A 17,474-nucleotide genomic window follows, 5' to 3' on the forward strand; every position below is an offset into this window, starting at 1 on the left:
GGAATTGGTGGGGACGAATTGATCCATTCAGACCTTAATTTAACACTTCAGCTGGTGTTAAACAGGATTGATCACAGCCATAAACTAACATTGACATGAAAAACAGATGTGTACTTCAAGTTGCTTTCGTCTTATCAATGCTCGTTTCACCAAACGCTCAGGATGTGATCGGACCAGGATACTCCTGTGCCAGATCGAATCCTGCCGAGGGACACACGCGCGTCACGTTTCTACTCGAGGACGCAGCCGGTGCGCGCTCCTTGTACCTCACTATGTGGTCCGAAGATAAGCGACTGGTAACTTGCGAAATTAATTCCAATCCAATGGTTGCGGAAAGATATGCCACCCTCTGTGACAGAAGCGACACCCGAGGTCCGGAAATCACCCAGAAGTTTAACATCAGTAAGTTATTAGCTCCGGATACTCCCTGCGTGATTGTCTCCTCCAGCGTGCCAAAGCGTTCAAGGAGCACAAGAGGAGATGGGACAGAGAGGAAAACTCGGAGCAAACGCGCCTGGATATTACCAGGCACGTTGTGGTGCGGGAGTGGAAGCAAAGCATTCGGATACGAACAATTAGGTGAGGATGTTGAATTAATTTTTGTGCTTTTTACCCCGAGTGGCCAGTTTGGTTAAGTGAGGACATTTGTGTGTCAGAAGAGATACAGAATAAATGGTTAATGCAGTGTTACTTCCGTATTGTATGTATAGCCTACAGTGTACTTACAGACATAGGAAGTCTTTGCCCTCGGAAAGAATGTAAAATACAGACCTAATGTGATTCCAGGGGCCCTCTGCAGCTTTTTGCCACCGAAATCATCACCACTTACAGCAGCAGCAATTTGTTCCTGAAGTGGATTTATTGCACATTTAGGGCACTCACTATATAAACATTAATTTGGTGAGTACCATATTGAGGCATAGGATAAATATCCATGCCATTTACATTTTTAGTGATACCACAATAGAGATGAAATATAAAAACATTTTTTATCGATAAGTTTGATTTCATTTAAATGAAATAAACTGAACTGAATTGAACGTATATCCATATATATAACTTTGCTGTGGAAAGCATGCTAGTATCTGAGGAAAATCAAAGTTGTTTTTTTTAGGTTTTTTTTAAATGATTCTATTTAAGTGAACCTGACTGCTACTGTTATTGCATAAAATTCAACAGAGATGAGAATGAAGTTAAACCTACATAACAAGAAAGGTAAATTAAGTTGTCTTGGTCTTTTTAATCTCATAAAAAAATATGTGCTTCATTAGTTTTTAAAGATCTTGGTTTTAAAATCCATAAATTTTAAATTTTTATATTACTGTCTTTGAAGTCAGCGGCTTTTTTTAAAATTTCAAATCAGGGAAATGGTAACTTGCCTGCAATGTGCCCTTTGATATGTAATTAAATTGAAATCCTGGCCTTGTGCACAGGGATGTTTGAAAGTGCAGATAGATGCTGCCGTGAGCATGACCACTGCCTGCATATCATCCCAGCTTTCACGTTGAATTATGGAGTCTTCAACTCCAACTTCTTCACCGTCTCACACTGCGAGTGTGACCAAAGGTGAGCCTCTGAATACACCCGCCAGGCATCTAATACTAACTCGTGATTCCAAGTATTCATCGCCTCTGGCGAAGCTCCTACCACCAGTAATTCATAACTCCCCCTGACCTCTCCCCATATACTGCTCTGGCTGGCAAGGACAGTCAAGTAAGAACAGATTTCTCTGAAGGCTGAATTTATAAGTGTTCATATTCATTATTTCTAAGGAAACTGCTCCTCCATGAAATGCAAGTATCATTTCATTTTGTAACAATGTCAACACATTTGAACCAATTTAAGCAGAAAGAACCTGGGGCTATGTGATATTACCACTCACCTAGGAGTAATAAATACTTCACTGCATTGAGCTCTCTGGAAAAACTTTTGTTGTCAAGAGTGAACACGTTGCTCGCTATTTTTGTGTTTGTTGGGCATTCCATTTCTCCTGCAAAATCAATTATTTAAACGCACAGACATGTCTGTTTTATTTTCACTTCATATCTGGAGCTGATTGCATTTACAGTAGGTTTGCCTGCTAACTCTTGGTGTTCATCCACAAGTGAAACACATTCTAATGCATCGCCCAGATCAAAGGTTAGCTATGATTATAAACTGTTTGGACTGACTAGAAGTTGAAGACAAAATGAGGCAGCAGTCAATGATATTCACCCGGCATCTGTGTGTTTATTAGCCCTGACTTGTTCTTTTTCCACCTCTTACCAGGTTTCGGCAGTGCCTTCTGGATGTGGATGAGTCCATTTCTACTATGGTTGGCTACAGCTTCTTCAACATCCTCCAGGTTCCTTGCTTTGAGCTTAAACTGCAGAAGCGGTGCACTAAGATGTACTGGTGGGGAATGTAAGAGACATGCTCACATTGTTGCCAGAAGCTTTGTCTGCATAATTTTGACACAACAGTTAGTGTTAGGTTAGGTTAGGTTAGGTAGTTACTTTATTAATCCCCGAGGGGAAATTTTTTAACCAGCAAACAAACATTTGCTCAGTGGAAAGTTCAGGGACAGTTGAAGTGGAAACCACCGTAGCGGACTTCTGCAACTTGTATTAACATATCTGCCACTTTATCAAATCTTGAATTGCATTTGTGTTACTGTAATTATCTGCCAAAGAATATAGGAATTACATCTGCTTGAAACTATTGGCTTTATCCCATGGAGCAATGCAAACAATACCTCTTATTAATCAAATGAACATGTAAGGAATGTGATCTATGTAAGTTGCAGCCATTGCTTGGTTTTAATGTGCATGTTTACTCTCCATAGGTGCAGGGTAGCTGAAGAAGCTCCATATGCTGTCTTCAAAAAGGCCCTCCCCTACAACACCTCTGATTTTACACACATATATTCTGACACTGACAGCAACAAGTTAACAAGCAGTGAAGGGCAGCATGTAACCAAAAGTCCCATGATCACCCTTCACACAAAGTCAGTGAAAACCAAACAGAGATGTGGCTTCAGAGACCCACCCAGAGGAGAAACTTTCCATCGCAGAAGGACAAAGAAGAGAGGATGTAAAAGGCACCAGAAACTATTTGGTGAAAGTCCCTCCCAAGCGCCCCCAATATCAAGAGGAAACGCCACTTATCTGTCAATGACAACAGGTCTTTTAAATGCTTCTAAAAGTAGCATATTGATATCGACTAAAAGAAGAGCTGGAAAAAAGAAAGGTATCAGAAAGGGACTCTCAGATTACCCCACACACAGAGGTCGCTTTCCACCACAGGTGAACACAAACTCTGATCCACAGACATCATCTATGACACCACCAAGTACCCTACCTTTAACGCAGAGGCCAAAACTTCAACTGCACCCAACAAGAGCTGTGACAGCAGTGACCAAAACCATGAGAAGTCCCAAAAAAGTCCCAAAGCAAAGTCGCTGTTATAGATCGAGGCAACCTGTGAGGGGTGACACTTTTCAGCCACATTGCAAAAACTGCACGGGACAAGAAGCAGGATCTCACGTGACAGCTGTTACGCCAGAAAAAACAAATGGTTTACCAATCAAACTGACAACACATGAGACCATGCATCTCAAAAAGACAACAGAAAAACCCAAAGAAGACTCTTTGATATCACTGTGGAACACAGCTACCTTTGCAACGCCCATTATAACAAAACTAAAGACAGTAGCCTCTAAGCCACAAAAGCAGGTGGACTCCTATCTACTATGGAACAATACAAGCCAGGAGCCCATGGCTATAACCATTGACCAAAGCTCCCATGCAGAGAGTGTAAAACAAAAAAATGCACTGTGTAAAATGACAGGTGAGTACATGCAGGTGCCCCATCCTTTTTGCTGGGGCCTTTCGAAGCATAAGAGGCCCCTGCTCAAAGCCAGGCAGAATTAATTATGACTGATAATGATAACTATGAGTCAAAAAGCCTTAATGCCTCAACTCGAACTTCTTCACCGTCTCACACTCCGAGTGTGACCAAAGGTGAGCCTCTGAATACACCCGCCAGGCATCTAATACCGTCTCGGGATTCCAAGTATTCATCGCCTCCAGCAAAGCCATTTTTCTCTTTAGTACAACTCACCTATTGAAATTTGACCTTCCATTTAGCACTAAACACTAGTAAAAATCCACAAGTCATCTGTCATCCTGACTAGTAACATTTTGAGTTTACAGTATTTCAATCCGTCAAAATAAATTTTACAGGTTTTAATTTTGCAATAAATGATAATTGGCTAAAATTGTATTGATCAGTTGCAAACATGTTATACACAAGTAAGCAGGTTTCTAATTAAGAGACAATAGGAGTAAAAAAAAAATTACTGATAAAAATGTTTATTCTACATAGTAATTGGTATTTCCAGGTGAGAAGTACGGAAAGGTGGAAGCTTGAAAGCGTCCATAAAAATTCCAGAGATGATTGCATTTAAAAAGGTGGCCCAGGGCATTATTCCTTTATTGAACTCATGCTGCTGGGCTTTGTAGCTATGCCCCATACAGCTGGGACAAAGTGATCATCTTCTCCGTTGATGCTTCCTAAGCACATGTAAAAGTAATGTGTTAAAGAGTGTGTTGCTCAATTATCTAAAGAAATGTCAGTGTGCTGAGATAATTTGTAAGATTATCTGTATTTATTTTTTCTCTTGCAGATTATCAGCTCCTGTGTGGAAGCCTCAAACATTTGGATGGATGTAAATTCAAAATCCCTCCTCTGGAGAAGAAATACAACCTGCAGAACAAGGAGACAAAGACCACCTACCACTGTGACTGCACGAGCCGGTAACACAACAGAACTTTTGTATTTTTCCACAAATTGTTTAGTCAGATATACAAATATACAAGTGATAAAAAAACAAAACATTGAATTTATTATCATTCAGATTCATCCAAGCAGCGTATTTCATAAAGGAGGATAGCTGGATAAATGCATTGAGTCAAGCCTGGAAAATATCCTTTTCCTCTGTCTAAGTTTAAGATTTAAGGGATCGATATGAAAAATTATTATAAAACATTATTACGGCGTCAGAGCATAACAAAAATATGCATACTCACTCAGTCACTTAAATGAGCAGAGACATCATTATGTGACAGTTTATTTTTAGTAATGTTTACATTGTGCCTTCTGTCACTGAATGTAACACTCACATTTAGCCTACAGCAATGCTTGTATTATTCCTCATTCCTATTCACAGTGTGTTTAAACAAAGAGAAAGCCCAACAGACACACACAGGCAGCTTTCTCTTTCTATGTCTATGTTGCTCTCAGGTCACACACACATAGATATAAATTACATTATGTTGTTTCATTCAGATAAATGCATTGACTATATTCCTGGATATGATGCTGTAACCTTACAGTATAAACATGTCACTGGTCTTTTTTTCAATTTTCAGCGTGGCTGTTCATATTGAAAGCTTCAAGCAACCCAGTATTATCCCCTCTCTTCTGGTGGATTTTGTCTCTCAACAGTGCTTCACGCTGCCAAAGGAGAAAAAATGCCACCGCAAAAAGAGGTTTTAAGCTCTGATGCTTATTCATGTTAATCTCAGACAATTTTGGGTTGAAGCAGTGCCAGTGCCTTGTCTAATGTGTTAGTCGTATTACAGAGCATTAAGTTGGTTTCGCTTACTGATATTTTTATGTCTCTGTTTTAGCTGTTCTGGAGGCTTCACTCAAGCCTCTGACCTACATCAAGCACTTAAGAAGATAGAGGAAAAAGACACTGCTGAGGTGGGAATCTCAGGCAATGCCAGAAAAAGAGGGATTCCTGTTCGCCTTTATAAGCGATGCCTAAGGCTGGGAAGGGTAGCTGATGATATGGCACGGCTCAGATGATTGTAGAGTAATCTGCTATGTGCAGCAATAATACAATTCTATAAGCTTTGCATTCCTTGCAGCCTTTCCCTATTTTCCTTACCCTGTTTCTCTCTGATGGTATAAGATGGTAGCGTGTTCAAGGACTCAAACTCACAACTATTGTTATACATTTATTTTGTGTTAATTGAATCATGTACAATAAATGTAATTTATAAAGTTATAAAACTGCAAACCATCTGATTGTGTATTGAATATGTAATAAAATCATACATTTTATGTCTGTGTTTCAATTTCACACATGTTGTTTGAATCAAGTTCAAAGGCAAAAGTACTGCTTTGACCTAACAAAAAACACCAGTCAGGTGTCAGAATGTAGGGGTACCAGATTTAAAAAGTTGTTATAGGCCTATGTTTGATCTTTCACTTGTTTGTTTGTGTTTGTGCACCAACTACATGTCATTGTCTTCAAAACTAGATTTTGTATGCTTCTCATTGAAACTTTAAAGTTAGTTTCATTTAATATTCAACATTGCCAGAAGTAAAAATCACATACAACTAATGTTAAGGATGCCAGTTAAATTCTACACGCATTTCCACTGAGGTCCGATGTCTAGTAAAGATACCAAGAGGCAGGGGACTGTAACTCGTACTTCTAATCTCCCCCAAACCTTTATTTTATTGCAGTAACAGTTAAGTTGTAGATATAAATGTAGATGTAGCTGTAAATATAAATACAATGCATTAAAGAAGAAACAAAAAGAATTAATAAAAGATAATAATTTGACACTACAGGAGGGGATAACGATTTTTGAATAATTTTTTTAACGTGCAAGCTGTAACGTTTTAATTGCTTTTTGCTCCAGACAATGTTGAATTGATTAAATGTTTTGTTTGAACTCTGCTAAAGGCAATAAAGCATCGTTACCTACCTGTAAATATATATAGGCTATTTATGGATTTGGAATAATGATAATAACTTTTATCATTTACTCATGGATGTTTTTCTGTTTAACATTTTCCTGGAGACCAATCAATACGTTCATCCAAAGTAAGGTAAATCTTTCATCAGTTAGATGCCAAACTGAACTCATGAATTTTTGACAGCATATTTTTTTTTTTTTTTTCCCTCCCCTCATCCGCGCGCGGTGCATGCTGGGAGCAGCTCGTTGGCCTTGGAAACATGGCGTCGCACTGACAGCTTGGTGACTCTCATTATCTTCCCCAGGCACTGACTCGGCGGCCGGGCCCGTTAGCGGAGCCGTCCGCGTTCCCATTTTAACAGGCGAAACGAGACGACCGCAGATGCACTTTTCCGTCCGGAGAAGACCGCGGTTGTAACGGCGCGACGCAGTAACGGACTTAGCCCGGGCGTCACGCCCACTCTGCCTGGTAACGAGGACCGTGCGGTGAAGTTAGCTTCGCTCCAGCTAACCGAAGCCAGACAGCTTTAGCGAGCCCGTGTAATGTTCAGAGGAGCCGCTCGTTCACCGCCCGGCTGTCGTCTTGTTATAGCTGTCAAACCGAAGGCAGCTTCCACTCTGCCCTGTACACACACACACACACACACACACACACAAAAACAACACCTCCCCGTCCGGCTGATAAGACCGCGCCAGTAACGGCAGTTATGTTATTGTAGCTCGCTAACAGGCCAGCGAGGGCGTTTTCTGTCACATCTTGTCGCTGAATTTTTAATGTTCGACCCCTTCGGCATCGCTGTCGGAGGAGCGAGCGATGGGCTCCGGGGCTGTGGATTCGTCCCAGTGGCTTTCGGTGAAGGAGGAGACCATTTTTCTCCACGACGGACTCATTCGGGTCACAGATCTGGCCGAGCTGCCCAGTGAAATCGGAGCGTCGGAGCAGGGGGACACCGAGCAAGAGGTGGGTGAAAGACGACCGCACCGCACACAGAAAGAGTTCGTGCCAGGTTCGAGGGGGTGTCTTTTTTTTGGGGGGGTTTAATTTCACGTGAACATATGCTTGAACTGTCACCTGCCAACACACACGGGAGAAGATAACGGCAGCGCCAGCGGTTTTTTTTTTTTTTTTTTTGTGCAAGTTTCCTACCCCTGGTTGTTATTGATTCACTGTCAATAGGCAACCGTTGTCAAGTAACTTCCTGTCACTCCCTTCAGAATAAAAGCCATGCCCAATCCGATAACGCTTAATCTCACGTTTGAAAAATGTGTAATTTTATTAATTAAAGTATAAACTGGGCTGGATAATGTCAACAAAATCAAACATCACAATATTTCTGACCAAATATCTAGATATTGATGTTGTGAAGATATCGTTGGTATGACTGCTGTAATGTTCCAAAAATATTTAAATAACGAGGGTTATTGATAACTAATCATCAGTAATGTGGATTCAATGACAAAATGGGTGAAATTAAAAAAAATAAAACAGATAGAACAGTCTGGTAAGTTCAGAAAATTTTGTTCAGTAAACAATTAACTTAGTTGTACAAATAGCAGTGTGGATACCATTATTTACATAATGTGTTGTCTCATTTACTTAATAACTAACAGATCTGTAATAATTGATGCTATAAGTGTTTTACGGACATTTTGAAGTGCAGTATATAGTCAGTTTAAAAGAAGTTGGATCTGTCGACATTAATGGGGGCAGTCTTGATTCGAGACTGGTCTGAAAGTTATCTTCCCAAATAGTCCTGTAGTGTGAGGGAACATAAACATTATCTAAATGTTACTGCCTGGATTGGAGTCTCCCTGAGTTCAATTCAAAACAAATCAAAATTTTGACTTTGAAAGTCCTGTGAAAGGAACAGTAATTGATTATTGAGCAGGAAGTGTCACCAAACTTCCTACTAGCCAAACCTCCATCTTGAGCCTCCCCCTCCCCCCCATTGATTTACATTAATCAGGTAGCTTCTAACATAAAATCTGCTAAACATAATTGAAATTGAAAAAAGTTATTTTTAATTGTGTTTTGAATTAATGTTCAGTAAATGTTTCTGCTACAAATTAGCTTTTATTTTGAAGGCAAATTCACATGTCTATGTCGGTGACTTTACAGTGATGCCGATGGAAACTTCGAGCTAACAATGTGTATTTACATCCTCAATTGACATCCATCAGTCTGTAGAGGTTATTTGCTGCAGTACTAGTGTCACGTGTCCATGACCTGGTGTCTAATGTCTGGTCGGTGTAGGCCATTGCTGAATTTTAGACGGAGTCTTACAGTGATGGTTAACTGCTTTAATCAATCCAGTTTAATGTTATTCTACGCGTAGTTCATCCAACACAATGTGAACTGAGTCTCATGTGTTTAACTTCACCTTTACCGGAGTTCATGCTTGCACTCAATCCTATTTATTTCAGGATTTCCAGTCAATGACACTGCATGGAAAAAAAAGTAATATTGCTACATTTCCAATGTTTTGTATCTGTTGAACAAACGTTTAGGCTTGCAAATTCCTGGTTTAGATGCATGTATGTATTTAGAAAGTGTTTCTTTGGGATATATTTTTATTTGGTCAACGTTTAGTTTAAAATCCTAACAAAATTCATACTCATGCGCTAATATTCCCCAAAAATGGGTTCATTTAAGGTGATTTTATGATAGTAAAGGCTTGAGTGCTTTTATATTAGCCCTATAATGTTTACGTTTTACACAGAAACTCCAACTTTTGGCCTTACCAAGCATCTAGCTGGTGCTTTGTATGACTAGTTTGTCCTTTGCCTTTCCTCATTTCAATTCCACATTATATTCTGTACCAGTAATAGCGCTGTAATCTGCAGTCTATCACGCTGTCAGCACTAGTCGTACAAGTGTTGGAAACATAACAGCTGCGGAGGCCTCATTAGTTGTTCAGCCTTCAGCTTTTCAGTAGGGAAAATGCACACGATGTTGCCAAGTGTTCCACTGTTTAGTTTAGCAGCCCATGTGAATTAAGGGCAGCGTGGTACTTTTACATTAGTCTGATCTATGTAGGCAACATTCTGCGGTAGGCAATGTAATAAAGGCAATCACAGTGGCCTACAACAAGGTGTACAGATTTGTCATGACGTTGGACATATGGACATTTTATGATGTTGAATTCTTCAACGTCAATACATGCTATGAATTTGGGGCACATGTATTGCGTACAGAGTATGGTTACATTAGGGGTAGCATAATTCAATTTGAACATAAATGGTAACATGTATGTGGTTTAGACTGATTAGGTTGACATTAAATTAAGCTTTGTGGAAATGGGGAGGATTGTCTTGTACAAAACAAAATGTCTAATATTATGTGGATATTTTTATATTTATAAATCAAAGCCGAAATAGAGTAGTCATCTCTGTCGGTATCGAGCTCCTTCGTCTGGGAGATATTAGCTCTTACCAAAACATAGTCCAAAAAAACCACCCCATCTTTGCAACATCTGTTGTTAGGCCTCAGTTTGTCAACTTGTTCAGGGTTATATTCCTGCTCTCTAAATTTCAGTGCCTCTGTCCAGCTTAAAGACTGACTGGGTCATTCGGTGCTGTTTTGGTAGGTGTTGTGATGCTGACTATTTTTATCTGCTTGCAGCAGTGTTTTGCAGAGAAGGTGGAGATGGCCCAGCATCCAGTTAAGGAGTGTTACTGTAACATAAGTAGCATTTCTAAAATTGAATCAATACAAATTGTGCCTGCTAAATGGTGTAATGGATTTTTTTTCCCAGTCCATGATTCGCAGGCTACAGAATGTAATCAATATCTGAAATGCTGCCTAAGTGCACATGAGACACATTGTTTCACTTGTGATAGGCTTTACCAAATGTGCTTTGCTCTCTCTGACCATTATTTTATAGTCCAGGGAAGCGTAGAGACAAGTAAGTGATTTGTAGATTTACTGTGGAAATGTTTTAAGAGCAATTGATAAATCATACGCATATTAGAAATAATTGTCTTAGTTGTACACTGAAATGTTGGCTGCATATGATCCTACAATGCAATACGCCTTGTGAACAACCCTGTTGTTTTCTTGAAAGATGCCAGTTCAAAAATGTTTTTACTATATTGCTGTTTTAGCGCATAAACTCAGGATAAAGCCAGATGTTCTGTGAAATTATAGTCAGGTACAACTTTGGACACAGCTCAACACAGAAATGTGTTTTACAACACAAAATTCAAATCCATGTCAGCAAACTTAAAATGTTCTACTATGCTCCAATTTTGTATTTGACTTCCTATTTTCTGATGAAATATTCTCTCTGACAGGGAAAACTTAATTTGCATATTGCCAGGCCATGCCAGTAAATAATGGGTGTCGACTGTCTGACATCTATATAAAGATTATTTGTTTTTATTGTTTTCTAAAAGCTGCAGATGAATTTGTCAAAAATATTTTTGTCTTCCTTACTCTGTCCTCCAGATTCTAACATTTGAGACGAAGAATCCCGTAGAGCTCGCGGAGCGCCTGCGTGCCGTCTGCGGGAATCAGAGCAACGCATATGCACGTCTACTGGAGTACCGCCTCAATGCTCTGCGCGGCCTGTGGGGGGCGCAGCGGCAGCTGGCCCTGGAGGAGCAGCAGGAAAGAGAGGGGACTGGAGGTGCTGACGAGGAGACCTTGGCCTTGCTCAAAAGACAAGGTCTGCTCCAGCAACCCGAGCAGGCGCCCTTCACTTCCCGTGTTGGTCTGCTGCTAGTCTTCCCCCTTTTGCAGTCCCAAACTCGCAGTGACCCGGCGCTCTGCGGCGTCACAGCAGAGGTACTGCTAGCCTGCCTCCGGGACTGCCAGCCGCTCAGCCTCAGCAAAGAGCCCGCTGACTGCCTCAATGGCCTGGAGGGACTGCTTTGCTCCTGGTTGGAAGATGGTACCCAGGAGTCGGGTCAACCACAAGGGCAGACACAGATCCTCCACACACACAGACAGAGGGAAAATGCTGCTGCTGCACTGGTGGCACTTGCTTGTGCCAGGTGAGGCCATATGTTCTCTGCCTGCTGTCCCACCCTCAAAATTCATAGAATCCTTTTATTGGCTCCTGTAGACCGTATGTAGAACCAATGATATTCAATAAAGGTTTGTCAGAGTTGCACCTAACAGAAGGCCTGTTCTTACTAAATACGTAACAAGAAGTCATTAAGACGTAAAAGCAATGAAAATAAAGTGATTACTTTTCATCTATTTTTGGTAGCCACCTCTAAAATAAAGACAAAACTGACCATCTGATCAGTTTCTATTCAGTGTGCATGCTACATGAATGATCATGCTTAATTCAGTGTTTAAAACCAGCCAACACACACATCTGCCCCGATGTTTTCATTATAAGATAAAGGAGTAGCTGAACATTTGCTGATTGATGTTCGTATAACCCCTTCAACGTATGGGCATAACCAACCCCTCCTGCTCTCGGTCAGCTCAATGTCAATGCGCCGCTGTGATATTCTGACCTCAAACTAGTGTTCACAACTAGAGCTTCCTGTGGTCTGAACTGCACTGTTAGTATGAGCTGCTAGCACTGATGGAAAGTGATGCAGAAAATGGTTTGTTTTGCTTCCTAATTGTAGGTTTGTAAAATAAATGGGGCTGCAGCAGAGATTCCCCGGGTGAGATAGGCCAGAAGACAAAGTGATTAATATGCGTATTGGAAAGGTGGCACTCATTCCTGTCATAATTTTGTGTTTCACTTAAATGCAACTCTCCTTACCTATAACAAAGAAGTTCATCTTCTGCGGACCAGACCAGAATGTGCTTGATTTTTTCCCCCCCCATTTGTGCCTGAATTCTAGCTTCTGTTGGTGACAACTGTTCTTGACTTGTCAAAACCAGAACTCTCCACCCTTTGTTCAGCCTCTGTTGAGGCTGAGAGCTCTTTGTTGTGGGGAACAATCCAGCCCTGGTGCCTTTTCACCAACGCTCGGAGCTAATTAAAGGGCTATCAGCTTTACACCCCCTCAACTCTGATGGCGTCAGTTTGTTTGAGAGGGTTAAGTGAGCAAATGTACTGCACAGCCGTGTGCTTTAGTATCAGCTGTTGACAAGATGTTTACATCTCAAGGTGCATGGAAGGAGGGTGGGAGCGACTGTACATAATGATGACACATTTATGTTGTCTGAAACATGTAAACAGGGAATGAAACGCACATTCCTGTCGAGCATACGCCAGGATTTCTCTGGATTGCGCCAGTCTCCCCGTAGATCTGTAAAATGTTGATCAAAATTCTTAATTTTGTCCCCTTGTTATCACACCCTTGATTGCACCGGATATTATTGACTGTGAAAAAATATCATTCTCATAGACATTGTAATCAATATCACCATGTGGTCACCAATCCTTACTTTCTGTTTTTATACCCTCTTAAGACTTCTCCAAAGCGGCAGTGATAAGCCTCAGCTGTTGTGCATCTGAGAATGCTGGAAAAGCACTTCAGTAGTCTCTGTTTGCATAGATATTCTTGCTGAATACAGAATTACTTTAATGTTCAGTTAAGTTAGTTCAATCTTGGAAATCAGTGAGCACTGCACAAACTTAAGTAGGTTGCTCATTACACCCTGCAGAGAATCGTGGTGCAAAATCATCTCTGTGTTGCATTCTAATGGAAAAGAGTCTTTTAATCACAATTTAAAAAAAAAAAAACATTGCATTTTTATTCCCACCGCATTACATTGGAATCCTCACCATAATTCAAGCCAAGTTATTGTTCAATTATTTCAGTTCCAGAAATGCCTAACATTGGGCTTTCACCTGTGTTTCCTGCTGGGGCGTCCTGACTAATCTGCCAAACTGTTTTCCAGGGGATCCCTGAAGACCTTCATCCACACAGTTCACCTGCTGCAGAAACAAACCGATCTGGGCCAGCTCCCTGTGTCAGATGTCCTGTACAGGTGAGGGAAACACTTTGGTTTAACTGGAAGACAATTATTAATGACTTTCCCAACATGTAACCGCTCGGTGTCTCTCCTGCTTAAGACTTTTGCTTCTGGAGGGAGGCCCGGGATCTCCATCCTGCCTCTTAGGGGGAAAACACAGTGTGTCCTGGGGTTTTGAGGACATGCTGCCCACACCTGATAATTCTGCTGGAGGAGTAGAGAACAAAGGTAAAACCCACTTATTCATAGGTCACAGGAGATGCAAGTTTCTAGTTTTCTAGCTTTCAGGTTGTGTAGAGGGTTGGGCTTGTCGTACTTGCCCTCATAATATTTGATTTATTCACCTTTTTGTTGATTAAAATCCCCCTTTGTTTGAAATGCATTCCGTATCCCAGCAAGGCTGAAGGATGAGAGTGCATTGTCCCTTTTTAAGTCTCACCTGGCCTCATTTTACTATGTAAGCATACACAGTGTGAAGACATTTCAACTTCAGGTAAAACTAAAAAAAGGGGTTGTGACTGACAGGTTGAGGGGATAAAGAAGAAGAGGAGAGAGTGATGTCTCACTCTCCAGCGATCAATCAGCTGACCTTGCAAAGTGACAGAAGCTGATTAGGGCATATAATCAGCCATAAAAAAAAGTTTGGATATTTACATTTAAAGCTAACCTGCCACTAGATCCACTCTGAATCCTTTTGACGTGTAAAGTCATTACAATTCTCAAATTCAAAAAAATAGACAAAACAAAGATATAGTCCACCTTTTTTTGCATCCCAAATTTGTCGCCTGGTTTTGTCCCCTCCTCTATTGGTCCCTACCCGTACTTCTTATCCAACTGTGTTTGATGTGTTTCGTATTCACCTCCTACTGAATTCCTTTTGTGCCTGTGTCCTGCAGACACTGACCTGGGGCGCTGTCTAGCCACAGATGGGCTATATCTGTATACCACTAACTCCTCTGGGAGAGGACTCAGCAAGCTGGGCTCTGGTTTACATGGGACACTGAGGTAATGTGACACTCCATCCTGCCTGTGTTTCTGTATGTGCAGCTTTTAGAGAATAGAGAAAAAGAAATACCAGAACGAGCAACAATACACAAAAAATATCAATTTTCACTTCGCAGCAATGGGGTTACATTATTTCCTGGACATTTTTCAACAAATATATTGCACACAGTCACATCCTCTAACTGTTTTTGATTTACGTGGTTGATTTTAAAAGGGACAAAAGGGCAATGTGTGCTCTGCATCTTCATTTCATGCTGTGGTAGCAAAAGACTTGGTTTCAAAGCAGAGGGCAGCTTCCTTCCTTGTTGTTAGAACTCAAAGGGAATAGTGCAATGAATAACTTGCAGAAAAGATCCAATGTCTCAGATTTAGGCCATTGAGTTAGCTAATTCTATGCTCAAAGTATCTTTGTTTTGTTGATTCATTTGAAGAAATAACAGCTTAAAAAACAAACATTTCTGTGAAGCAATTAGATTCAAATAGGACTGAGGCCATGCGCTTCCACTGCAGCCTCATGGCAGGAGAGAGACTCCCCAAACGACTCTGTTGTGGTCCTGTTAGGTAGCAGGGCCGACCATCACTGACCCATGACGGTCTCTTCACTTTGTCCTCGATTGACGGCAGTTGCTCACAGCATGACTGAGCGCGACAAGTAGCTTGCTACACTTTTCTTAGAAGACTGTTAATAATTTGTCATAGTCAACATTCATTAAGACAAAGGTTCCCAAACTTTTCAGACCATGCACCACTGTGACATCTATATGGGAAAGGAGAAACAACCAGAGAGTAAATAATAATATTAAATATTGTGTAGCATTCTCTATTCTTTGTTTCAGAAATCAGTATCATTTCTTTTCCTTCGTTCTGTGTAAATTAATGGTTGATGTTTTTAGTTAGATTACATTAGACATTTTCTTGGCTGTTGTCCTGTGATGCTTTCGTGCTTCTCAGTTCACATGTCTGTGTTTGAACATGATTGTTTGATTAGGAGCTGTGCTGTATCTCAACTGGGTTAAATAACTCCAATTACAGACCCGTAACATTAATGTTTTGCATTTGTTTAGGGGTTTTGTGTATTGTCGAAATGAAGAGTTGGAGCCTGGCTGGGTGGTGTTCAGCAGCGGCCGCCTCCTCCACCGTCCCTCCTCCTTTGATGCGAAGCCTCATCAGCTATGCCAGGTCATTGACCCCTTCACCCTCCAGGTACACTCTATTCTCGTTTCACTGTTTGGAATTTTTTTGTTGAATCATTCCGTAAAGTGAATGCGTATTTGTAATTCTAATGCAGTTTTATTATACCGCAATGCAAATGTAAAGTGAATTTATCATACAAACAAATCATGAAGCTCTCAGCGGGACAGTATTTTCCTTGTTAAGGATTCAATAAATCCAAATGTGCAAATACAAAAGATGACAAGGCAGGGTGGGGATTAATAATACACATTTTGTATGGATTTGTGAACAGATACGGGCAATGTAAAATGATGAAATGATGTCAAAGTGGGATGTCTTAAAATCCAACCAGCTTTTAAAAAGTCTGTGGAAATAATGATAAAGTATTGCAAAAACTAAGGCTAATGTTCACTGTTCCATGTTCAGGTGTGCCAGATTGTGCCCATGCCAGCCCATCACTTCCCTGTGGGCAGCAGCATGACCACGCTGCACCTCTGCTCAGATGGAACCTACCTGTACTGGGTCTGGTCCCCAGCCAGTCTCAACGAGAAGACACAGAAAGGCCACTCTGTCTTCATGGATGTCTTTCACTTGTCGGTAAGTTACTATAATCTCTGCAATATAGAGTCAACAGTATTTGGTTTGTCTGTATTTAATCTTTGATGTTTTCTCTCCCCTGTCCATCGTGCAGACACAGACAGGGTTGTGCATTGCAGACATGTTGCAGGAGAGGGTTATTCTTACTCGCAAAGAAGGCGAGTCTTCCAAGTGCTTGAATGAACTTCTCTTGAGTCGAATGTCACGCTTCCGGGCCTCCCATTCTGCCACATTGGCTGCTCTGACCGGTTCTGCAATCACCAACACTGTCAAAGAAGAACAGTCTGGTAATGGTAGCAAACTTAGAATTGTCCAAAACTTATCCATGCTCAAATGTGCAATTCATTTGGATGGTATGACTATTAAAATACAATCTGGTGGTTGTTTCATTCTTTCACAGCTGTCAATACTAGCTGTGGACTCCCTCTAAAGACTCTGAGAAAGACACCAATGTATGTGTGTGGAACCTATCTAGTGATGCTGGTCTCACCACCTGGTGTATCTGGGAGCTCTGCCACACGATCCCTATTTGGAGGTACCAGCAGCCTGTCCTCGCTCAAAAGTAAGAGCACATACAGACGCTGTTAAATCCCCTTTGTGTTGAGTTTTCTTTCTTTTTGTCATAACCTCTGACAATTATACTTTAAATTTTTTCAAGATATTGTAAAAGACACAAACTAAACCAAACACTGTACATCATATTTAGTAGGCACTTGCACATTTTTCTGTTCTAAGTATGGATTATTGATAATTGCAGCTATATTACATTACATCTAAACACTAACAACGTGAAAATGTTTTTTTTGTGACTTAATCGTCAACAGAAATATTGGTAAAGAAAAATGGGAGGATCCCTATTGCTTTCTATTATTATGTCAATCATGAGTTTACTAAGTAAACATAACTGTTGATTTTTATTCAGTTTTAGCCTCCAGCCTGGTCTTTAACCTGGCTGATGGACAGTTCAGCAGCCGCGCAGACCTCATTGATGCTCCTGGCAGTTCTCTAGGCAGGGGAGCCCAGGTGGCCGGGCTAGGTGAGCTCAGACTTTGTCG

At 40.8% G+C, this 17,474-nt stretch overlaps 2 protein-coding genes across 4 annotated transcripts in view; both read left to right on the forward strand.

The window, feature by feature from the left end:
* The first annotated feature begins 309 nt into the window (after positions 1–309).
* Positions 310–6,058, forward strand: LOC138621521 (group 3 secretory phospholipase A2-like). Of its 2 annotated transcripts, XM_069699656.1 has the most exons (7): positions 310–579; positions 1,434–1,566; positions 2,269–2,403; positions 2,825–3,162; positions 4,667–4,796; positions 5,412–5,531; positions 5,673–6,058. In XM_069699656.1, exons 1-7 carry the CDS (start codon positions 324–326, stop codon positions 5,851–5,853), a joined length of 1,293 nt encoding a protein of 430 aa, XP_069555757.1. In that variant the 5' UTR covers positions 310–323; the 3' UTR covers positions 5,854–6,058. The 2 variants fall into 2 exon arrangements, with proteins under 2 accessions (XP_069555757.1, XP_069555756.1); XM_069699655.1 differs by lacking the exons at positions 5,412–5,531; positions 5,673–6,058 and having other exon boundaries at positions 2,825–4,745.
* A 956-nt stretch (positions 6,059–7,014) lies between these two features.
* Positions 7,015–17,474, forward strand: part of LOC138621589 (probable E3 ubiquitin-protein ligase HECTD4) — a 36,997-nt gene continuing 26,537 nt past the window's right edge. For both annotated transcript variants that reach the window (XM_069699752.1, XM_069699753.1), the window contains exons 1-10: positions 7,015–7,716; positions 11,203–11,750; positions 13,570–13,659; positions 13,745–13,872; positions 14,541–14,649; positions 15,714–15,852; positions 16,249–16,419; positions 16,514–16,706; positions 16,820–16,981; positions 17,342–17,455. In XM_069699752.1, the coding sequence (XP_069555853.1) occupies positions 7,570–7,716; positions 11,203–11,750; positions 13,570–13,659; positions 13,745–13,872; positions 14,541–14,649; positions 15,714–15,852; positions 16,249–16,419; positions 16,514–16,706; positions 16,820–16,981; positions 17,342–17,455 (1,801 nt within the window). In that variant the 5' untranslated portion in view covers positions 7,015–7,569. The remainder of the gene's footprint in view (positions 7,717–11,202; positions 11,751–13,569; positions 13,660–13,744; positions 13,873–14,540; positions 14,650–15,713; positions 15,853–16,248; positions 16,420–16,513; positions 16,707–16,819; positions 16,982–17,341; positions 17,456–17,474) is intronic.

This window comes from Brachyistius frenatus, unplaced genomic scaffold, assembly GCF_029030835.1.
Source record: "Brachyistius frenatus isolate BFR_SWC_R1_liver_20210118 unplaced genomic scaffold, ASM2903083v1 Contig_31, whole genome shotgun sequence".
Lineage (NCBI taxonomy): Eukaryota > Metazoa > Chordata > Actinopteri > Embiotocidae > Brachyistius > Brachyistius frenatus.

Bases quoted from the DNA above. Each gene is read 5' to 3' on its own strand.
- LOC138621521 (XM_069699655.1), top strand. From the start codon at position 324: ATGGTTGCGGAAAGATATGCCACCCTCTGTGACAGAAGCGACACCCGA. The intron at 580-1,433 runs GTGAGGATGTTG...CCTTGTGCACAG, and splicing joins ATTCGGATACGAACAATTAG to GGATGTTTGAAAGTGCAGAT. The intron at 1,567-2,268 runs GTGAGCCTCTGA...ACCTCTTACCAG, and splicing joins CACTGCGAGTGTGACCAAAG to GTTTCGGCAGTGCCTTCTGG.